This window comes from Phacochoerus africanus, chromosome 11 (genome assembly GCF_016906955.1).
Source record: "Phacochoerus africanus isolate WHEZ1 chromosome 11, ROS_Pafr_v1, whole genome shotgun sequence".
In the NCBI taxonomy this organism is placed as follows: Eukaryota; Metazoa; Chordata; class Mammalia; order Artiodactyla; family Suidae; genus Phacochoerus; species Phacochoerus africanus.
The window spans coordinates 129,874,457-129,899,719 of record NC_062554.1 but is presented as its reverse complement, the minus strand read 5'-3'; the positions used below and the strand labels follow the sequence as shown (position 1 = coordinate 129,899,719).

The 25,263-nt window shown below is 37.5% G+C and overlaps 1 protein-coding gene across 1 annotated transcript in view; it reads right to left on the bottom strand.

Annotated features, from left to right (window-relative positions):
• NSL1 (NSL1 component of MIS12 kinetochore complex) overlaps positions 1–25,263 on the bottom strand; it is a 45,189-nt gene that overhangs the window by 19,265 nt on the left and 661 nt on the right. Inside the window, exons 2-4 of the mRNA XM_047754134.1 lie at positions 22,998–23,076; positions 18,857–18,987; positions 17,014–17,068 (exon numbers count right to left, since the gene is read on the bottom strand). Of these exons, the coding sequence (XP_047610090.1) occupies positions 17,014–17,068; positions 18,857–18,987; positions 22,998–23,076 (265 nt within the window). The remainder of the gene's footprint in view (positions 1–17,013; positions 17,069–18,856; positions 18,988–22,997; positions 23,077–25,263) is intronic.

Here is a 25,263-nt window from a genome sequence, read left to right as displayed (position 1 = left end):
AAAAGAAAAATAAATTAAGGGATAAAATAATATAAAAATAGAAGAAATGATAAAGAAGCAAAGTCGAAGGATTAAGTTAAAGATTTTCTAAAAGATAGGAGTCCTCAGATTGAAAATATACATAGAGATCTTAGTGGAAGATGAGAAAAAAGAGGAAGAAAGAAAAATAGGAGTTCCCATTGTGGCTCAGTAGGTTAAGAACCCAATACTGTGCCCTTGAGGACGAAGATTCAGTCCCTAACCTCGCTCAGTGAGTTAAGGAACCGGCGTTGCCACAAGCTGTGGCACAGGTCACAGATGTGGCTTGGAACTGGCCTTGCTGTTGCTGTGGCGTAGACCCCAACCGCAGCTCCGATTCAACCCCTAACCAGGAAACTTCTATATGCCGCAGGTGTGGCCCTAAAAAGAAAAAAACAAAAAAAGCCCCCAAGCCCCAAAGACCATGTATATAACCTATTTAAATAAAATCGAGGGAAGCTGTGGAGCACGCAGGTTACTCTGGCCCATGTTCTCCTGCTCCTTGGCCCACCATGGCCACGTGAGGAGACTGTCAGGCACATCCACCCCTGACCTGGAGTAACTTAGCTACCACTGGGGTTTTTGGGAGGAAATCGTTCCTAGGCAGCTGTGGATTTGGTGCATCTACGGGACAGAATGATCATCTCTAGGTCCATCTGTGTTGCTGCAAATGGCAGTATTTCATTCTTTTTTATGGCGGAGTAATATTGAGGTCGCTGGTTTAAATTGGCTGGTCTCACTGAGAGCTGGTGTCTTCACACAGCCTTGAAGAAGGTGAGTGAAGACTTTAGATTGTTGATGCTGAAGATGATGCAAGACATTGGAAATAAACTGGAGGCAAAGATGGATAACTTGCACTCAAAATGGATTAAAGACCTAGATATAAGACCAGACACTATAAAACTCTTAGAGGAAAACATAGGCCAAACACTCTCTGACATAAACGACAGCAGCATCTTCTCAGATCCACCTCTTAGAGTATTGACAACAAAAACAAAAATAAACACATGGGACCTAATCAAACTTCAAAGTTTCTGCACAGCAAAGGAAACCCTAAACAACACAAAAAGACAACCCACAGAATGGGAGAAAATCTTTGCAAGTGAATCCACTGACAAGGGATTAATCTCCAAAATTTATAAACACCTTCTGCAGCTCCATACCAAAAAAACAAACAACCCCATCCAAAAATGGGCAGAAGATCTAGACAGTTCTCCAAAGAAGACATACAGATGGCCAAAAAACACATGAAAAGATATTCAACTCATCATTAGAGAAATGCAAATCAAAACCACTCTGAGGTACCACCTTACACCATCCAGACTGGCCATCATCCAAAAGTCTACAAACAATAAGTGCTGGAGAGGGTATGGAGAAAAAGGAACACTAGTACACTGTTGGTGGGATTGTAAATGGGTGCAACCACTGTGGAAAACAGCATGGAGATTCCTCAGAAAACTAAAAATTGAACTACCATTTAATCCAGAAATCCCATCCTGGGCATCTACCCAGAGAAATCCATGACTCGCAAAGACACATGTACTCCGATGTTCATTGCAGCACTATTTGCAATAGCCAAGACATGGAAACAACCTAAACGTCCATCGACAGAGGAGTGGATCCAGAAGATGTGGTACATATACACAATGGAATATTACTCAGCCATTAAAAAGAACGAAATACTGGCATTTTTAGTAACATGGATGGACCTAGAAATTATCATGCTAAATGAAGTCAGCCATACAATGAGACACCAACATCAAATGCTTTCACTGACATGTGGAATCTGAAAAAAGGACAGACTGAACTTGTTTGCAGAACAGATGCTGACTCACAGACATTGAAACACTTATGGTCTCTGGGGGAGACAGTTTGGGGGATGGGGGATGTGCTTGGGCTGTGGGATGGGAATCCTGTGAAATCAGATTGTTATGATCATTATACAACTACAGATGTGATAAATTCATTTGAGTAATAAAAATAAATAAATAAATAAAATTGAGTGCATGTGTACAAAAGCATGAAAAAAATTTCCAATAAAAAGCATGGTGATTAACTATATGTTACATAGTTGAGTGAAAAAAAAGCATAAAATAAACAATATTGTGTAATTAGACCAAAAAAACCCTCAAAACTTCTTGTGTCTATTTGCCTACATACAAACACATTGACGAAGATCTAAAATTAGATATACCAGGAGTTCCCATTGTGGCTCATCAGTAACAACCCGACTTGTATCCATGAGGATGTGGGTTTGATCCCTAGGAGCATCAAGTGTGAAAACCACAGGGCCAGTGGGTGTTTGGCACATCCTGTGTGAAACAGCAAGAATGCTAGAATGTCTGGAGCACAATAAACAAAGGTGAGAGTGGTAAGAAACTATGGTCAAAGATGAAGGTAGAGGAGCTACCAGGGACCAGGTCAGAGAGGATCTTGCAGAGCAAGTGAAGTTTGATGGGAAGCCACTGGTGACTTTTAAGCAGTGGGTGACATAATCTGACTATGCTTTATAAGGAATCCTCTGGAGGCTGTGCAGCAAACTGAAATGGAAGGAGACTGGTGAGGAGACTACAGTAGCAGTCCCAGGATATGGAGGACATGGTGACAAGGACAAGAGCAGTAGAGATGGATCTGGTGAGAAGGAGTGGGGATTTGGCATAGGTTTTCAAGGTAAAAACAGCCAGATCTGCAGGTGGATTAAAGGGATTATCAAGCAATATACTATAACGCTGGTTACTGGTTATAAATATGTTAATAGTGGTTATTCCCTGAGTACCTGATTTCATGTGATTTAACTTTGTTTCTTTTGCTTTTAACACTTTTGGAATGCGAATGCATTTTTATATAATCAAGACAAAGCAAAAATGTTTTCAATGTTAAAAAAAAAATAAGGAAAAAGTGCACCCCAAACACCATGCTAAATAAATGAAAAGAAACATCTAGCTATATTGCAGTAAAATTGCAGAGCATTAAGATTGTCAAAAAAAAAAAACCTGAAAAATCAGGAGAAGAAAAACAGATTATCTATAAAAGAATGGCATTAGCCTCTCAGGAGACTTCTCATCAACAATGAACACCAGGCCTCTATATTGAAAGGAAGAAGTAAAACTATCTCTAATGACATGACATGATCTTTTTGTAGAAAATTCCATTTACATTAGCAACAAAAGAAAAAAATACTTGGGAATAGATGTGATAAAAACAGTGCTAAAAACTAGAAAACTTTACTGAAAGAAATTAAAGAAGATCTGTATAAATGGAAATACATTTGCTGTTCCTAGATCAGAAAACTCAAGATAGCAATACTTCCAGAAAAATCTACAATCTCAACACAGTCCGTATCAGAATTGCAGCTGGCTTCTTTGCAAAAATTGATAAACTGATTCTAAAATTCATTTGGGAAGTTAAGGGACTCAGCAGAACCAGACAGACCTGGAAAAAAAAAAAAACACCACACACACAAAAAAACAAAGTTGGATGACTCCCATATTCTGATTCAAAGCATACTACAAAGCTATAATAATCAAGAGACTGTGCTACTGGCCTAAGGACAGATGTACAGATCACTGAAATAGAACTATACATCAAGAAATAAACCCATATGTTACAGTTAACTGATTTCCAAGGGTGCCAACACCATTCAATGGGGTATAGAATAGCCTTTTCAACAGATGGTGATAAAACAGATATAGACATACAAAAGAATGAAGCTGGACCCCTACCTCACACCATATACAAAAATTAACTCAAAACGAATCAAAAGCTCAAATGTAAGAGTTAAAAGTATAAAACTTGAAAGCATAGATCTTCCTGGCTTTATACCAGGCAATAATTTCTGAGATATGATACCAAAAGCACAAGCAAGCAAAGGAAAAAAATAAGTTAGACTTACAAAAATTTATAACTTTTCTACATAAAAATATATCATCAAGAAAGTGAAAAGACAACCCACAGAATGGGATAAAATACTTGCAAATCATGTATCTGATAATGGACTCGTTTCCAGAATATATAAAGAACCATTATGACTAAACAATAAAAAGATAAATAACCCAATTTAAAAATGGTCAAAGGAGGAATTCCCACTGTGGCACAGTGGGTTTAGGATCTGGTGTTGCCACATCTGTGGCACAGGTTGCAGCTGTAGCTCAGGTTTGATCCCTGGCCCAGGAACTTCCATATGCCACGCGTGCAGCTGAAAAAGAAAAAAAAAAAATGGTCAGCGGATTTGAAAAGATATTTCTCCAAAGAAGATACACAAATAGTCAACAAGTACATGAAAGATGCTCATCATTATTAGTATTAGAGAAAGGAAATCAAAATCACAATGAGAGACCACTTGGCACGCACCCATTAGAATGGCTATAATAAAAAAGACCCCCAAAAAATGTCAATAACAAAGGTTGATGAGGATGTGGAGGAACTAGAACCTCCACACTGCTGGTGGAAATGTGAGATGGTGCAGTCACTTTGAAAGACAGTTCAGCAGTCTCTCTAAACAGAGTTCCCACAGGATCAGCAATCCCATTCCTAGGTATATATACTCAAGAGAACTAAAAACTTGTCCACACAATAACTTGTACATAAACGTTCACAGCAGCAATATTTATAACAGCCAAAAGTAGAAACAGTGTAATTATCTATATACTGATAAATGGATAAATGAAATGCGTTATTGTCTATAGAATGGAATATTATTTGGCAATAAAAAGAAATGAAATATTGATACGTGCTATAATATGGACCTTGAAATCAGTATGCTAATTGAAAGAAGCTATTCTTAAAGGATGATATATTACATGGTTTAATTTATATGCAATGCCTAGAATAGTCAAATCAATAGAGACAGAAAGTAGATTAGTGGTTGCCTAGGGTTAGGGGAGAGGAATGAAAAACTGGGGGAGAATGGCCAGAGGGTAGAGTTTCTTTTTGAAGTGATGAAAATGTTTAAAAATTAATTACGGTGATGGTTGCATAACTTTGTCAATACATTAAAAGTCATCAAGTCGTACACTTTAAATGGTAGAGTATATGAGTTGTAACTCAATAACGCCATTAGAAAAAAAAAGGGCAAAGATAATGATGTCATATATTCCATACAGTAAAAATAAATGAAACAAAATTTAAGAGCAAGAATAGAATAAAAACTAAGACAGTCTACCACCCACAGACTTTTACTCAAAGTATGGAAAGAAACACTTCAGCAAGAGTATTGAACCTAGAAGGAAGGCATGAAATTCCAGAAACAAGAGCAATCACGGGATTTGGCACATTTTGCTAATAAATTAATCACTGAGTGCAAAAAAAGTGGTAACTATTATTAAAGTGTTTTTTTAACAAAAGAAGAAGTAAAGTTCTAGATGCAAACAAGGAGGAAAACCGGAGGAGGGGTATGCTTATTCAGTGGGTAAATCGTAATAAAGTCCTTGCCTTGCCCAGGAGGGGACTTGAAATGCTGTATAATTCCAGACTGCATTAGACAATTTAGAATTATAGCATGCTAAAATTTCATAGGTAACACTAAAGGAAAAGAAACACAGCATACAGCTTCCAAATCAGAAAAAAAAAAAAGGAAAATAAGAGAATAAAGAAAAATCTGTCAACATGATAGCAAAAAAAAAAGAAAGAAAGAAAAAGAAAACTCATATTCGAAAACTACAAAAAAATCTGGAGCTGAACTATGAAAGTTCTACATGTCAAGACTTGAGGATATGGCTAAAGCGGGACTTAAAGATAAATCTGGGAGTTCCCGTCGTGGCGCAGTGGTTAACAAATCCAACTAGGAACCATGAGGTTGCGGGTTCGGTCCCTGCCCTTGCTCAGTGGGTTAAGGATCCGGCGTTGCCGTGAGCTGTGGTGTAGCTTGCAGACGCGGCTCAGATCCCGAGTTGCTGTGGCTCTGGCGTAGGCCGGTGGCTACAGCTCCGATTCGACCCCTAGCCTGGGAACCTCCATATGCCGAGGGAGCAGCCCAAGAAATAGCAAAAAGACAAAAAAAAAAAAAAAAAAGATAAATCTGTAGCTTTAAAAACATTTATTTAATAACAACACTGAAGTAAACTAACTAAATGTTTAACTCAAGAAGCTAAAAATAGAGAAAACTCAAGAAAGCAGGAAGACCACACTAGAGATAAGATCAGTATTTAAGGAGCCAGAAAACTAAAAAACAAAAGAGAAACTCTGCAAAACAAAAAGCTGACTCTCTGAAAAGACCAATGAAGACAAAAAAACCTATAGCAAGATTTAAGAAAAAAAGAGAAAGCAACACCAAACAATAGTAAGAAATAAGCCTATGTGGAATAGAGATTTTTTTAATTATAAGCAACTACTATAGTTTCATACCAATATATTGAACACATGGATGAAACAGACTATTTTTCAAATATTACCAAAACTGATTCAAGAAAAAAATTTAAAAACTGAAGAAATCAATAGCCATTAAGTATACTAAATCAGTTAAGTTAAACTTACCCCCATAATATAGGCTCATACAGTTTTATACATTAATTTTATCAACTCTTCAAAGAACAAATAACTTCTAATGTTTAGAAACTGTTTTATGAGGGCAGCATAACCTTGATGACAAAATTGGAAAGAGACAGTATTTTTAAAACACATTTTTCTTTTTACTACGGTGCAAATATACTGTTGGCTAACATACTAAATAAAATACAGGTAAAAGTATAGGTAAATTTAATTCAAGTGTATGAAGGAAAAAACATAAGAGTTCCCATTGTAGCTCAGTGGCAACAAACCCGACTAGTATCCATGAGGATGTGGGTTTGATCCCTGGCCTTGCTCAGTGGGTTAGGGATCCATGGCTTGCTTCTGGTGTTGCTGTGGCTGTGGCATAGGCCAGCAAGCTGTTGCTCTGATTCAACCCCTAGCCTGGGAACTTCCATATGCTACAGATGAGGCCCTGAAAAAGAAAAAGCAAATAAAACAAATATGCTTAGTAAGTGGGATTTTCTCTGTGAATGCAAAGAACCTTCAGAAAAATTTGTCAATGTGAATTCACCATCTTAGCAGATTTAGAGACAAATAGCATATGATCTAGGAGCACAAGGGAATTGTGAATGATGAAAAATGCTATATGTGAATTGTGGTTATGCCTATGGTTACCTAGTTGTATACATTTGTCAAAACTCATTATGAATAAGTTGTAAGACAAGCCAAAAATTGAGAGCAAATATTTATAGGGTTTAAAACACAAATATCTGGAGTTCCTATCGTGGTGAAGTGGAAATGAATCTGACTATCCATGAGGATTCGGGGTTGATCCCCCGCCTCACTCAGTGGGTCAGGGATCCAGCATTGCCGTGAGCTGTGGTGTAGGTCACAGATACAGCTCGGATCCTGCATTGCTGTGGATGTGGTGTAAGCTGGCAGCTGTAGCTCCGATTGGACCCCTAGCCTGGGAATTTCCATATACCATGGCTTCAGACCTAAAAAAAAAAAAAAAAAAAGCAAACAAACCATCAAACAAAAAACCCCTATAATGTGTGTGCATATGTGCCTGTGTGTAGGACTCTTAGAAATGAGTAAGTCTGAATAACTCAAATGAAAAATGTGCAAAGAATATAAATAGGCAACTCACAAAAGAACATTTAGGGTCAAAGAACATAATAAAGGATGCTTAACTTTCTAACGCTGCTGGTGGGACTCTAAACCGATACCACTCTGGAGGGCTAGTAAAGCGCAAATATAATGAAGCTAAAGAGAGACAAATCTGTGAACCTAGAATTCTGCTTCCAGACACCTATCCTAGAAAATCAGTGCTATATTTACACTTTACAAGGAGAAAGGTATAAGAATATTCAATGCAATACTGTTGAAACAGGAAAACAAAACAAAACAAAACTCAAACTATCTAAGTGTCCCTCTGTAGAGGAAGAGACTAACAGTGGTGTATTCAGACTCAAGAATACTATAAAGAAACTAAGTGAACAGAGGGATATGTGTGTATACGATGTGGAGGGGGGAAAATAAATTGCAGAGTTATATGAGTAGTATGGTACAATTTATGTAAAATTTTAAAACAAATGCTATATTTGTTTATGGATATATCTACAAAGTAAAAGCATAAAAACACAGATAGGAAGGATCCGCTCATCTGGAGGACAGTGGTTACTTCTGACGTAAAAGGGAGCAGAATGAGATGGTACAGGGTAACAAAGAAAGTATCACCTGTATCGGTATCTTTTAATTCCTAAAAAGGTCTGATGCAAGTTTGGCAAAATAGGAATAGCCCTTAAAAATGAGTGGTAGGTACAAAACATTCATTATGGTTCCTAGTTGGATCTGTTTCCACTGTGCCATGACAGGAACTCCAACAAAATATTCATTGTTATACTCCATCCGTGTTTTCCATATGTTTGAAATATTTCAAATAATTTTTTTACAAAGTTATCTCTGCCTTAAAACAACAAACAAACAAACAAACAAACAACCCAGTACATTGGGAATCCAGCACTGCCACAGCTGTGGTGTAGGTCAAAGCTACAGCTCCGATTCAATCCCTGGCCAGGGAACTTACACATACTATGGGTGCAGCCAAAAAAAAAAAAAATCAATCAATCAATCAACTCTACCTGATGTATATGCAAGGGAACAGAAGGGAACAAGAGTGAAATGGAAGATTTGCCAGAAAACGTGTCTAGAAATCCTGGTTAGAGTAGGGGTGACCTAGATTAGAGGAGATAATAGAGAGCTGAAGAGAAGCTGATGAACATGAGATTTCAAAGGAATAATCTGTAGGATTTACTGATGGATTGTATATGGGAAATTCAGGAGAGGAAAGAAGCAAGGCTGACTTCTGGCTAAAGCAGTATGTAGGGAAAGGTGCCATTTACTCAGATGGGGAAAACTTGTAAAGGATCCAGTTGGAGGGGATGCCTGAATCTTCTTATATGTTCATTGGTCGCTACCCACACATAAGCTCTTTAGTAAAACTCAGTCCTCATCATCTCCATATCCCCCAAAGCTCCTAACATAATTATGCCAAATCATTGTTATACACATTACTTAAGTAATAAATTTTGAAAAAACAAACAACCTTCTTTAAAAGTGTCAGCTTTCAGGAGTTCCCATCGTGGCGCAGTGGTTAACGAATCCGACTAGGAACCATGAGGTTGCAGGTTCGGTCCCTGCCCTTGCTCAGTGGGTTAACGATCCGGCGTTGCCGTCAGCTGTGGTGTAGGTTGCAGACGCAGCTCGGATCCTGCGCTGCTGTGGCTCTGGCATAGGCCGGCAGCTCCAGCTCCAATTCGACCCCTAGCCTGGGAACCTCCATATGCCGCGGGAGCGGCCCAAAGAAATAGCAAAAAGACAAAAAATTAAAAATAAATAAATAAATAAAAAAGTGTCAGCTTTCAAATCAGGTTGATATCACTTAATATTCTAGTAACAAAAAGAAAAAAAACACTTTCAAGAAGTTCCCACAAGAGATGGGATTAAGCGGGTGGAATAGAAGGACTGGAGCTCAACTTCTCTCCTAAACACAACAAAATTACACCCAAGTGCTGAGCAATCTTCAACCAAATGGACCAGAAACCTTCAAAGATATCCTACTCCAGAAGACAAAGAGGAGGCCACATCAAGAGGTAGGAGGGGCAATTACATGATATAAGCAACCCCATACCTCCCGGGTGGGAAGCCCCCCAGACTGGAAAGTAACTGGTTCACAGAGATTCACCTACAGGAGTGAGAGTTCTGAGCCCCGTGTCAAGTCCCCATGCCTGGGGATCTGGCATTGGGAGAAAGAGCCCCCGGAACATCTGGCATTGAAGGCCAGTGGGGCTTGGGCACAGGAGCTCCAGGGGACTGGGGAAAGTGGACATCCCATTCTTACAAGGCGCACACAGACTTTCACGTGCACTCTGTCCCAGGGCAAAGCAAAGTCTCCAAAGGAATCTGGAGGACCTCCTGGGAAAACAGGGAGTGAAAGTGACTTGCTGTGGGGGAAGGGCATTGGAAGCAAAGCTCTTGGGAATATTCAGCAGCATGCCTTTCTCTGGAGATGGCCATTTGGGGAAAATCTGGCCCCACCCGTCAGTCAGCACTGAGAAGCCACAGGGTAAACAACAATCCAGGTGGGATCACAGCCCCACCCATCAGTAAACAGGCTGCCTAAAGAGCCCCCAGGCACACAGATGCCTCTAATTTCACCCATAGATGCACCAGAGAGATAGGAATCAGCTCCGCCTACCAGTGGGCAGGCATCAGTCCCTCCCATCAGGAAGCCTACAGCAAGCCCCCATACCAACTTCAGCCACAAAGGGGGCAGACACCAGGAGTATGAGAGGCTACAACTCTATCATCTATAAAAAGGTCACCACACCAAAAACCTATAAAAATAAAAAGACAGAGAACCATAACTCAGATGAGGGAGAAAGAAAAAACCCCAGAAAATCAGCTAAGTGATGAGGAGATTCTCAGCCTCCAGGAAAAAGACTTTAGACTGTTGATGCTGAAGATGATGAAAGACACTGGAAATAAACTGGAGGCAAAGATGCTCAGTTTACAGGAAACACTGAGGAAAGAGATACAAGGTATAAAACTTGAACAAGAAGAGATGCAAAATACAATAACTGAAATAAAAAATTCATTAGAAGCAGCTAACAGCAGAATACAGGAGGCAGAAGAACAAATAAGTGAGGTGGAGGACAGATTTGTGGAAACCACTGATGCGGAACAGAAAAAAAAAAAATGAAGAGAATCTCAGAGAACTCTGGGACAATGTTAAATGCTCCAACATCCATATTATAGGGGTGCCAGAAAGAGAAGAGAGAAAGGCACAGAAAAAATATTCGAAGAGATAATAACCAAAAACTTCCCTAATATGGGAAAGGAACCACTCACTCAAATCCAGGAAGTGCAACAAGTACCATATAAAATAAACCCAAGGAGGAACACCCCAAGACACATATTAATCAAACTGACCAAAATTAAAGACAAAGAGAAAACACTAAGAGCAGCTAGGGAAAAGAAACAAATAACATACAAGGGAACCCCAATAAGGTTATTGGCAGATTTTTCAGCAGAAGCTCTGCAGGTCAGAAGGGAGTGGCATGATATACTTAACGTGATAAAAGAAAAAACCTCCAACCAAGATTACTCTACCCAGCAAGGCTCTCAATCAGATTTGAAGGAGAAATCAAAAAACAGATAAGTAGCAGCTAAGAGAATTCAGAAACACTAAACCAGCTTTACAACAAATACTAAAAGAACTTCTCTAGGCAGAAAAGAAAAGACCGCAACCAGAAACAAAAATACCACAAATGACAAGGCTTACCAGTAAAGGTATATATACAGTAAAAATACGAAATCATCCATGCACAACTATGCCACCAAAATCAGAAATCATGAGAAGAGGTGGGTACAAATGCAGGACACTGGAGACACACTTGCAATTAAGAGACCAACAACTTAAAACAATCTCATACACATATAGACTCTTATATCAAAACTTCAGAGTAATTGCAAACCAAAAATCTACAACTGATACACAAACAAATAAGAAAAATCCACCCAAATACAACACTAAAGATAGTCATCAAACCAGAAGAGGAGAGAGCAAGAGAAGAAGGGAAGAAAAAAAGAACAACAAAAACAAATCCAAAGCAATTAATAAAATGGCAATAAGAACATATATATCAATAACTGCCTTAAATGTTAATGGACTAAATGCTCCAACCAAAAGACTTACACTGGATGAATGGATACAAAAACAAGACCTATATATGTGCTGCCTTCAAGAGACCCACTTCATTTCTAGGGACACATACAAATTGAAAGTGAGAGGATGGAAGAAAATATTTCATGCAAACGGGAGTCAAAAGAAAGCTGGAGTAGCAATACTCATATCAGACAAAATAGACTTTAAAATGAAGAATATTTTAAGGGACAAGGAAGGTCACTACATAATGATCAAAGGATCAATCCAAGAAGAAGATATAACAATTTTAAATATCTACACACCCAACACAGGTTCACAACAATATATAAGGCAACTGCTAACAACCTTAAAAGGACAAATCGACAATAATGCAATCATAGTCAGGGACTTTAACACCCCACTTACAACAATGGACAGATCAACCAGAAATTTAATAAGGAAACACAGGTCCTGAATGAAGCATTAGACCAGATGGACTGAATAGATATTTATAGGACATTCCATCCAAAAGCAACAAAATACACATTCTCCTCAAGTGCACATGGAACATTCTCTAAGATTGATCACATCCTGGGCTACAAATCAAGCCTCAGTAACTTTAAGAAAATTGAAGTCATATCAAGCATCTTTTCCAACCACAAAACTATACAACTGGAAATCAACAATAAGAAAAAAACAGCAGCAAAAAACACAAACATGTGGAGACTCAACAACATGCTACTAAAACAACCAATGGATCACTGAAGAAATCAAAGAGGAAATTAAAAAATACCTAGCAGCAAATGATAATGAAGATACGACATTCCAAAACCTATGGGATGCAGCAAAAGCCATTCTAAGAGGAAAGTTTATAGCAATACAAGCCCACCTCAGGAAACAAGAAAAAGCTCAAATAAACAAGCTAACTTTACATCTAAAGCAGCTCGAGAGAGAAGGACAGGACCTAAGAAGGAAAGATATCATAAAGATCAGAGCAGAAATCAATGAAATAGAAACGAAGAAAACCATAGAAAAGATCAATGAAATGAAAAGCTGGTTCTTTGAAAAGATCAACAAAATTGATAAACCCTTAGCCAGACTTATCAAGCAAAAAAGAGAGAGGACTCAAATCAATACAATTAGAAATGAAAAAGGAGAAGTAGGAGTTCCCGTCGTGGCGCAGTGGTTAACGAATCCGACTAGGAACCATGAGGTTGCAGGTTCGGTCCCTGCCCTTGCTCAGTGGGTTAACGATCCGGCGTTGCCGTGAGCTGTGGTGTAGGTCGCAGACACGGCTCGGATCCCGCATTGCTGTGGCTCTGGCATAGGCCGGTGGCTACAGCTCTGATTCAACCCCTAGCCTGGGAACCTCCATATGCCGCAGGAGCGGCCCAAGAAATAGCAACAACAACAACAACAAAAAAGACAAAAGACAAAAAAAAAAGAAAAAGGAGAAGTAACAATGGACATCACAGAAATACAAAGGATTATAAGAGATTACTATATGCATCTATGTGCCAATAAAACGGAAAACCTAGAAGAAATGGACAAATTCTTAGAAAAGTACAATCTTCCAAGACTAAACCAAGATGAAATAGAAAAGATGAATGGACCCATCACAAGAACTGAAACTGAAACTGTGATTAAAAAACTTCCAACAAACAAAAGTCCAGGACCAGATGGCTTCACAGGCGAATTCTATCACACATTTAGAGAAGAGCTAACACCTATCCTTCTGAAACTACTCCAAAAAAAATCACAGAGGAAGGGACACTCCCAAACTCATTCTATGAGGCCACCATCACCCTGATACCAAAACCAGACAAAGATACCACAAAAAAAGAAAACTACAGGCCAATTTCACTGGTGAACATCGATGCAAAAATCCTCAACAAAATACTAGCAAACCACATCCAACAATACATTAAAAGGATTGTACATCATGATCAAGTGGGATTTATCCCAGGGATGCAAGGGTTCTTCGATATCCACAAATCCATCAGTGTGATACACCACATTAACAAACTGAAGAATAAAAACCATATGATCCTCTCAATAGACTCGGAAAAAGCCTTTGACAAATTCCAACACCCATTTCTGATAAAAACCCTTCAGAAAGTGGGCATAGCAGGAACCTACCTCAACATGATAAAGGCCATATACGACAAACCCACAGCTATTATTCTCAATGGTGAAAAGCTGAAAGAATTCCCGCTGAGATCAGGAACAACACAAGGATGTCTGCTCTCCCCACTACTATTCAACATAGTTTTGGAAGTCCTAGCCACAGCAATCAGAGAAGTAAAAGAAATAAAGGGAGTCCAAAAGGGAAAGGAAGAAGTACAACTATCACTATTTGCAGATGACATGATACTATACCTAGAGAATCCTAAAGACTCTACCAGAAAACTGTTAGAGCTCATCCACGAATTTGGCAAAGTCGCAGGATACAAAATTAATACACAGAAATCAACGGCATTTCTATACACTAATAATGAAAGATCAGAAAGAGAAATTAGGGAAGCAATCCCATTTACCATCACATCCAAAAGAACAAAATAGCGAAGAGTAAACCTACCTAAAGAGACAAAAGACCTGTACTCTCAAAATTCTAAGATGCTGATGAAAGAAATCAAAGATGACACAAATAGATGGAAAGACATACCATGCTCTTGGATTAGAAGAGTCAATATTATCAAAATGACTATACTACCTAAGGCAATATACAGATTCAATGCAATCCCTATCAAATTACCAAGGACATTTTTCACAGAACTCGAACAAAATATTTTAAAGTTTGCTTGGAAGCACAAAAGATCCAGAATAGCCAAAGACAACCTAAAAAAGAAAAAAAGAGCTGGAGGAATCAGGCTTCCTGACTTCAGACTATACTACAAAGCAACAGTCATCACTCTTGGTTTTGAAATCACTCCTAAAATATTCATATCCAGGAAACCTCCCAGATTCTCTTTTGACATACTTCACCCTTAAATAAGTCTATGGAAAATTCTAAAACTAAGGACATTCTCATATCTAATATACTATCTCATATCTAAGAAAATTAAGGATTGGGGATGGAAACGCTATAAAATTTGGTTGTGACGATCATTGTACAACCATAAGTGTAACTGAGTTATTAAAAATGCTATAAAATGATAAAAAATTAAAATAGAAGAAAAGAAAAATTTTTTTAAATTTCCCATAAAAGTTTTCCCATGCAACTTAACAGATTTTTAGGTTCTATACAAATTTATGCTTTTCACTTTCTACCTAAGCCATTTTAATTAATTTCATAACTTATCAATTAAATGTGTTATAAGATATGCAGTACTATAAGGTGTACCACTGTAAATGGGACAGGATTTATAATAGGGTTATTATTACATAGCATTTCCTTATAAACTACTACTTACACATTTTAGTTACAGTTAATAGAACCCCTTACCTCATGTGATTCATAGCACAACCTCAATAAAAAGGCAGGTCATTTCTGTAATATTTAGCTAGAACTCACAGTTTATCTGAAAGCATCAGGTTCCAAATCTAGAATTTGCCATAAAGAAACTGAGGTTTGAAAAAGCCAAGTGACTTGCCCAAAGACATCCAACTAATAAAACTTTAATTTTGCTGTGTTTAAAGAACCATTGCTATTCTATAAACATTATGAAAATGTATAACAACAAAATCTCAGAATTTATCCAAAAGATATATTCTAAGTAGTCCTTTGCTTACTTGTGAAGTCAGAATCATATGATAAAGATTTTTCCACTAATACTACCTAACTGGAATAGCAGAAATAAAATCATGCAGACCTTCAAAGGATCATTTAAGTAGATCTATTTCCCTTTTAAGATAAAAACGCTACCAAGTTTCCTTAGAGGAGAATTAACTATATCTAAAAAGTAACATTTGAGTACATTATGATACCACAAGTTTCAATTATTATTTTTATGTTGTTAGAGACCAAAACCACTAAATACATCAACCACGGCATTTTGGCAACTATCCCTTAGTGAACCACAGCAATTAAGTGTTAGGTCCTAGGTCAATTTTTATTGCCAAATACAGTGAATGCAGCAATTTTAACCAATTTCAGAGTACTTGTACGTTTGTACTTCCACCCCTTGGTTTGTCCCATTGGCTTGGGACACTTAGGAAGGCAAGTGGATATATTAGAAAGTAATTCAGAATTCAACAACAGTACTCAAATGCTACATAAATAAATCAAGGTCTTAACTGTTTTACTAATAGTTCAGAAATGATACTTTTGAGTGCCAAAGGCAAATTCTAAAAGGTCTCTCAGGAAAATTATTGAAAATTTGTACTTATTTATTTATTTTTCAGCTGTGTCTGCATCATGCAGAAGTTCTCAGGCTAGGAGCGAACTAGAGCCACAGCACTGACAACACCGAATCCTTGACTGCTAGGCCACCTGGGGAATTCCAGTTGTTACAAACTTGTAAATGTGAAAACAAGAGCCATTTAAAGTTATATATCATCCATATTTTTAGCAACACCAGCTCTGTTGCTAGATTTACAAAGTTTGTATTAATTTTATTTGTGTTTTAGAGGATGCACTTAAGTGGAAAGAGAAATGAGTTCAAAGGCATAGTAAGTGTGCATATCTCTTCTTAAATTCAATGCTATATTTTTATTGGATTTTATTCTGTAACTGATGGGAAATTAATGAAGATTATCACACTGAGGAGAGATACCATGCGCGCTTTAATAGTATAACTTTGGCTACGATGCAAAGAATGGAGAGTTTTAATAGCATTAGGGATGGGAGGGTAATACAATAGAAGTTAGAGACTGGGAAGGTGTTACAATAATCTAGATTGGGAGAGAGTTTAGTAAAATCCAGATTCCTGGGTCTTAGTCCTAGAGATTCTGAGTTGGTAGGTTTAGATCAAGTTCTCATTATTCTAAGTGAAAAAGAGAGCTAAACACTGATGAGTGAGTGAGAGCATCAGAGAGAAGATACCCTCGATGCCGACACCTTTAAGGAGTATCAGGGAGTTCCTGGGTGGCTCGGCGGTTAAAGAACCCGACTAGCATCTAGGAGGATTCCGGTTCCATCCCTGGCCTTGCTCAGTGGGTTAAGGATCTGGCTTTGCCGTGAGCTGTGGTGTAGGTCGCAGATGCAGCTCAAATCATGCACTGCTGTGGCTCTGACACAGGCCAGCAGTTACAGCTCCCCTAGCCTGGGAGTCTCCATGTGCCATGGGTGTGGCCCCAAAGAGACAAAAAGACAAAATAAAATAAAATAAAAGAGTATCAGGAACTCATAAAATTACAAGCTCATGTTTTACTCTTACCACAAATGAATACTGACTCACCTGGATCAGGATCATATTTTAGGCCTAATGGATGTACAACAGGGTGGTACTGCTTCTAAACATAAAATAAATTTAAACAGATTTAATTTAACCACTCAGTGCCTCATATAAACATCTTCAGCTAATATAAGCAAATATACTATTAACAGCACATCCTTTTCCCCAAAACCAAAAATCCCTCAAAACCCTAACAATCCCCACCCCCACTCCCAATTAGATCCAAAAATCTGTAGGGAAGGGAGGAGAAAAGATCAACCGAAGTCTGAATTATACCTTTTACAGTATTGCCACCTACTGCATACACTAAGATATAGCACCATAAAAAAGCATAAGAAAAGCAATCAAGCAAAATTAAAGGCACGGAGACTGAATCTCGTGTTTATAAAGTATAATGTAGTTTCCAAATTATGAATGGGCTATTTTTCAAAAGTTAAAACAAGTATTTACAACTCAGAACTCATATTCTCATAGAAACTGCTTTAAAAAATGGCGAGGCCACTACCAGGTCAGCACACCAGTGTCTACCTACATATCCTATGATACAGTAGGTCTGCAGTAGTTGATCTGTAAGAACAAGATCCAAGAGTTTTCGTTGTGGCCCAGTAGGTTAGGAAGCCAATATGGTGTCCATGAGGATGAAGGTTCAATCCCTGGCTCTGAGCAGTGGGTTAAGGATCTGGCGTTGATACAAGCTGCAGTGTGTGTCACAGATGCAGCTTGGATCCAGTGATGCTGTAGCTACAGCAAAGGCCAGCAGCTGCAGCTCTGATTTGACCCCTAGCTGGGTAACTTCTATATGCCACAAGTGTGGCCATAAAAAGAAAAGATAAAAAGAAAGAAAAAGGAAAGTTCTCTCTTTTTTCTTACCCAAAGTAGCAGGAGCCAAAAAAAGTGGGTTTTTTGTTTTTTAAAAAAAGGCTATCTTTAATAGCCTCACCCCATTCACCTTGCATCACTTTTTAAACTTCCACAGCAGTGCTCCACCTAGGCCTGCCAACTTTCTTTCATGCAGTGCTGATACTAGGTCAGAGTAGGGAAAGGGGAATAACAGGGAAGGAGACACGGCAAAGTAAATCCATTGTGAATGTTTTTCCAGAGGAAACTTTAAAAGTAGATGGAGGGGATGGAGCAGGGTATTTCTTGGAGGACTACTTCTAAAGAAAAAAAATTTAAAAAACACCAAAAAATTTTGCTTATAACTATTTTTTTCTTATAGAATGGTAACTAAAATGTTTTAATGTATCTGCCTTTACTCCCTAAAACAATTCCTGAAAGGAAAGTAAATGCAAAATTTATACGTGAAAGTGTACGATAATTTCAAAAGCCAAGGACAAACCGTATAGCACCACTGAAAGCAACTTGTGTATCTCACTCCAGAGGCAAACCTACTTCCACCTCAGGATGATTTTCTGGAGCAAAAAACATTACACACAATTCAGAAAGCAAGTTTTGGTGTTATGAACAGGAAGTCAATCTTCATCACCGATTTAACTAAAAGGTCTTCCAAAATATATAAATATATACAAATAATATGCCAAAAACAAAGACAGGTAGAAGGAAAAAGCTTAAAAAAATAAATTTCTTTTTCCTTCCTAGTCTCAGAATTAAGAAAGTGTCATTCTTCCATTTTAAAGGTCTATTTTATTTTATTATCAGCTGTTGTCAAAACCTAGTGTGACTCAGAAAAGGAGGAAAGTTTTACAACAAACAGTAGTAATCAAGGCAGTAAAAACAAAGGAAACAAAACGTCACTTATCTCCACTTGAATCTTATTCTTTAATTTTTTGTTGTAGCAAAATAGATGTTACATAAAACTTACTATTTCAGAGGTAAATCATCTTACCAGAACTTCTTGTTTTGCTTTTATGATTTTGATGACACATTCAAGGATCTTCCTGGGATACTGCTTACGTTTTGTGGCTACATCAACTATGATTTCATCAAACTGGTCTTCAAGTACTTTTATATCAGAGTCTATTTCAAGAGAAACAGAATAATAATAATAATAATACCAAAAATAATATCAAAAATATATCCAAAAGTTCCTTAAAACCTATTGTTTATAGTCTACATTAAAATGTAATGTAAGTAAACTAAATTTAGAAAACACAAAATTTAAGGAAAACAAATATGGCACGTAGATGGACGTCCCACTTTGGTGACTGATTTATTTACACATTGAACAGTCAACTACTGAGCCCCTATGGGAAGGCAAGCTTGAATCAGAGAAATAAAATATGAACATAAAATAATTCCTGCTCTCTAAGAGCTCATCATTCACTGGGAGTAACAGACAGATAACTGCAAAACAACAAATGCATCAGAGATATGAACAAAATGTTATTGGGACAAAGAACAGTGGAATATTAACTCTGCCTTGGGAATTTAAGACTTTAAAGAAAAAGTAACATTTCAGTCAGATCTTGAAATATAAGTGTAAATCCACTACATAAAAAAAGGGAGGGGAAAAAAATAACAGGGAGAAGCATCTGAGGCAGAGGAAACATTGTCTACAAGAGCATAAAGTCTGTGGCAAAGAGAAAAGTTCTAAATGGCTGCAGGATAAATTATAAGGAAAGAAGGATGATACAATATAAAAGAACCATTTGTAAAGAACATTTAACATCAGGGAAGCCAGCAAGTTTTGACTTTATTATGTGCTGAATCAAAGCTGTAACAGCAGTGAGTGGAGTAGCTAGATCTGAAATAGGTGTAACTGGATAGGAGAAAGTAAAAGATATGGTGACTTTAGAGTTTCTTTGATTTAGGCAAAGCTATCTTATCGGTTGCTTTCCTATATTTTAAAATACAGTTGACCCTTGAATGACGAGGGGGTTGGGATGCTGACCCTCGAAGATTAAAAATCCAGCAAACTTCATAGCTAATCCTCTTTATCTGCAGTTCCACATCTGTAGATTCAACCAACTACAAATAGTGTAGTATTGTAGTACGTATTTGGTGGAAAAAATCCCTGCATAAGTGAACCCTTGCAGCTCAAACCCGTCTTGCTCAAGAGTCGATCGTACTGATTCTCAAACTCTGGGAGAATGAATAATCACCTGGAGAACTTGTCAGAAGTGCAGAAATTTTGATTCAGCAGCGGTCTCTGCAATGGGGCCCATACATTAAGCACTCCAGATGAAATAAATGCAGGTGATACAGCAATCTCATTTTCAAAATCATTTTAAAAAGTAGCAAATATTAAGTAGTTATAAATACTAAAGGGCTAGGTCCTCAGCTTATCCGGTCTTACATCTTAGGTGTTCCTCTGGGTCAAAGTTTATGCTAGAAATGGATTTATTTATTTATTCATTCATTCATTCATTCATTTATTCATTCTTTTTACACCCACACAAGCAGCATATGGAAGTTCCCAGGCTATGTGTCAAATTGGAGCTGCAGCTGCAGGCCTACGCCACAGCCCCGGCAACACTGGATCTGAGCTGCGTCTGTGACCTACACCACAGCTTGTGGCAACACCTGCTTAAGCCACTGAGTGAGGCCAGATATTCAACCCGCATCCTCACAGACACTATGTCAGGTACTTAACCCACTGAGCCCCAAAGGGAACTCCGAGGATCTATTTATTTTATTGAGTAGAGACCTTCATTAGGGAGAAGTCTGAAACATGTTACATATTTTAGAAACATTTTGAGACACTGCTGACACGCATCAGCATAAATACACATATTAGGTAAAGATTAATGAGGTACATACATCATGTATGGTCTTTCACTCATGAAACAAATATTCACTAAGTCCAACTAAATTACTTCTTCTAAGAGTATTATGACATAGTCATTTCTTACTTTGAATACTCATTTAAATGAGCAGCCTTCCCTATGCTTTATTATTTTAAAAGTTCAATCACTAGCCTGACAGTTAAAAAGAAGTCTCCCAGCTAAAGCTTCTATGTAGAAAGGAAAATGGTTTCTTAGCGCCACCTAATGATAAAGATACAAAACTGAAACGTATAAATTTGAGCAGGGAGGAATTAGTCACCAATCTAACAAATATGTACAGTTGCCAAGCAGGAACTATATACATTTTTTCTCATCACTGTTTTCCGCTCTCAAGGAACTTTGTTATTTCTTTTCTTCTTATGGCCACACACATGGTATATGGAAGTTCCCAGGCCAGGGAACAAATCCAAGCTGCAGCTGCCAGCCTACACCCACAGCTGTGGCAACACCAGATCATTTAACCCACTGAGTAGGGCCAGGGATGGAACCCAGACCTCTGCAGCGACCTGAGCCACTGCAGTCATATTCTTTTTTTTTTTTTTTTTTGGTCTTTTTGCCATTTCTTGGGCCGCTCCCGAGGCATATGGGCTGTTCCCATGCTAGGGGTCTAATCGGAGCTGTAGCCGCCGGCCTACGCCAGAGCCACAGCAATATGGGATCCGAGCCGCGTCTGCGACCTATACCACAGCTCACAACAACGCCGGATCGTCAACCCACTGAGCAAGGGCAGGGACCGAACCCGCAACCTCATGGTTCCTAGTCGGATTCGTTAACCACTGCGCTACGACGGGAACTCCCTGCAGTCATATTCTTAACCCACTGTGCCACTGCCAGAACTCTGCAAAGAACTTATCTTTTAATTCTTAAATGGGCCTGGTCCAGCCTTCTGAATACAAGTCTTTTCAGTGTAGAGAGGCAGGGAGGAAGTTAGTTTCACATATATATTCAATTCATTCATTCTCTCATTCATTCACTCATTGGCACAGTGATCTCTGTGAACAAAACAAAGCTCTCTTGTCTTCGTAAAGCTTATTTATTGATTCCATGCATTATATCAGACACAGATCCTATTAATTCTATCTGCTAAACATCTCTTGAATCCACCTTTTTCTCTCCTTTTCCACTGCCTTAGAGAAGGTCTTTACCACCTTCTGCTTATGACTGCAATAACCTCCCAAGGTTGCCTGCCTTGACTTTCTCCCTTCTGCAAACCATCCCTACACTCCAGCAGTTAGCTCCCTAAAAAGCAAACCTTTTCTTATTATAGCAGTGCACCCCTATCTGTGGTTTCAGTTTCCAGTTTCAGTTACCCATAGTCAATCACAGTCTGCAAATTAAATGGAAAAATTCCAGAAATAAACAATTGATAGGTTTTATATTTTATATCTGAGTAGCATGATGAGATCTCACACCGTCCCGCTCTGCCCTGCTGAGGACGTGAATCACCCTCTGGCCAGCATATCCCACCATTCATCACTTAGCAGCCACCTGGGTTATCAGACCCATTGTCACGGTATCACCGGTATCACGGAGCTTGCATTCAAGTAACCCCTATTTTACTTAATAATGGCCACAAAGCACAAGAGTGGTGACGTTGGCAATGCAAATACGGCAAGGAGAAGCTGTAATGTGCTTCTACTAAGTGAAAAGGTAGAAGTTCTTGACTCAATAAGGAAAGGAAAAAACTGTATGCTGAGGTTGCTAAGATCTTCGGTAAGAATAAATCTTCTATCCATGCAGTTGTGAAGAAGGAAAAAGAAGTTTGTGCTAGCTTTGCTGTCACACCTCAAACTGCAAAAGTCACAGTCCAGTGCATGCTAAGTCTTGGTTAAAGACAGGGAAGGCATTAAATTTGTATGATGTTTTAAGAGTGAGAGAGAGAGCGAACATTCACATAACTTTCATTATGCTATATTATTATAATTGTTTTATTATTGTTGTTGTTACTCTCTTATTATGCCTGAATTTCTAAACTAAACTTCATCAGAGCAATGAGGTCTTACTATAGAGCACAAGGAACTATATCCAGTCTCTTGGGCTAGACCATGATGGAAGATAATTTAAGAAAAGAAATGTATGTATATATATGACTGGGTTATTTTGCTGTATATCAGGAATTGGCACAACACTGTAAATCAACTATAATTTTAAAAAATACACACAAAGGAATATAGGAAAAGTAAAACTAGCCACAAAAATAACTCAGAAATTAATGACAGAGGGAAAACTGAAATCACATACCCATAAAGCAACTGTCTGAAGCTTCCTGCCACGCCTGCCCATTGATGCTGACATTCTCTTGTACAGCTGACTCGAAAGTCTGCAAGAAATCCACAACAGTCAAGTCACTAAAAATAACTTTAAATGCTGAATTCAAATATTTTGGAAAATAACAATTTTGATTTGTGAGAGAGAATTATTTAAAAAAACCGCAGACTAGCCTATTAGTATATTTATTCTTTTCAGTGAGGTGAGATTTCATTTCAGTCATTGATTCTAGCCACATTTCAGTTCTTGATAGCCAATTTCCTACCTATGAGAAAATGTGATGCAAAATTTTAGAATACTGTTATAAACAAATTTACTTCTTAAATGAAGGAAAAAAAGCTAACAACAAATCTGGGTTCAGGTGAATCTCAAGGATATAAATAATACATATGTTCCTGAATGAGTGTCAGTGTTAACAAGAGAGAAAATACACATGCTTAAAATTAAATTCCACTTTACAAAGGACTGTATTTTTTGAGGTGTACCCTGAAGTATGTAGGTAGGGATAAAATGACATGAGATGTGAGATTTGCTTTAAAATCAAAAGTGTAATGTGTTTTTGATAACTTAAATTTGGTGATGAATATATGGGTATTCACTGCACTAGTCTATTTTTTGTAAGGTTAAAAATGTTCATAATAAAAAAATAAAGAACTAAAGGAATTAAAATTTTAAAAAATAAAGAACTAAAGGAATTTAGTGGTACCATCAAAATTTTAATTGCATATTCCATATAACCTAACAATTTCACTTCTATCAGTGTATGCTAAAGGGCTATTCTCATAAAAATATAAAAAGGATAAGCTGAGAATATTTATTTCAGCACTGTTTGAAATTATGGAATACTGAGGCAGAGGGAACACTCTATATTCAAGATTAGGAGAATAAACATAACAATATATCCATATCATACAATACTTAAAATAATAAAATATATCTCTACCATAACACTGTCACATAATAGTCAAATAAATATTTGATTTAAAAATAAAACAGGCTAACAATACAACATCACACCATTAATGCAAAAAACTAACGAACAAAAAATTTAAAAAAAGAGAGAGAGAGACAGATGTGAAGCCAAAAAACACAAGGACTACGCCCTCCAAGTGCCCTCCAAAACAGTAAGTTACTTCCAGGATGCAAGAGGGATAGGGGATAGAAATTCAAAAACTTCTGCTTTATGCTATTTTTTCATAATGACAATATCTTTTGTACATTATATATAATTAAAAATAAGCTTAAATCAAATAACTGCTAATTATAAGTACATATTCTACACTTTAAAAATTTTAAAGTAAAATCTTTACTTGATATATAGACTTTTAAGAATTACCCAAGGATATAAATTATCTTTGTAATATTCATTGCACAATTGTATCAATATTATTTAAGAATGTTACTATATCATGTGGTTTTAGATAGATATGTCTACATAATTAAAACCTCCACTTTTATCTGCTCTCTTAATTAAAATAAAACACAAGTGAACTCCCTTGGCAGTTTGTCTCCACACTTTTTATCTTCTGATTCACTTTATCATCCATTAAAGGTATAAAAGTTTAAGCCAAGTTCCTCTTTTTCTGAAAGGTAATTAATTATATTTTCTAAGTACCTTAGCACTTCCTAGAAAGGGGTAAAGTCTAAGATCATTACACAACAAAACAGTCTTCTCTCAAAAAACTACCAAAAACGTCCTCAGATAAGTCTCTTTTCTTCCCTTACTTGCAATACGGGGGTTAGAGAATCATAATCCAGGGAGTGTTCCTTCCTTCTTCCACTGAATCTTTATTTTGTTTGCATTGTGGTCGTTTATACTCAAAAAGGTACTACATTATAAGCATTTTAACTTTTTTTCCTGCATAAAAGTAGACTGTGTGCTTCCTTTCAACAAGCAGCAATCCCCCAATTTGTTGTGTCTTTCCCCAAAACACTTTTTTCAGGGCTTTGCAGAATATTTGAGAAAGGAAGGAGAAATGTATTATAAGGGCCAGTGTGTGATCTTGGTGAAGTTTACAACCAAGACAGCTTCCCTATCTACTTTAGACTTACAGGGAAATTATTTTCACTCTCTTTTCAAGATGTTCTAAAACAAGCAAAAGGAAAGACCAAAAGCTGGTGATTGACTGACTTTCAGTATTACCCTTCCCTGGAGAATTTCTCAGTCTCTGTCTGCACTCCAATAGCGAAGCAACTAAACACTGCCTGTCTGTTGAGGCTTTAAAATATGGCTAGTCAG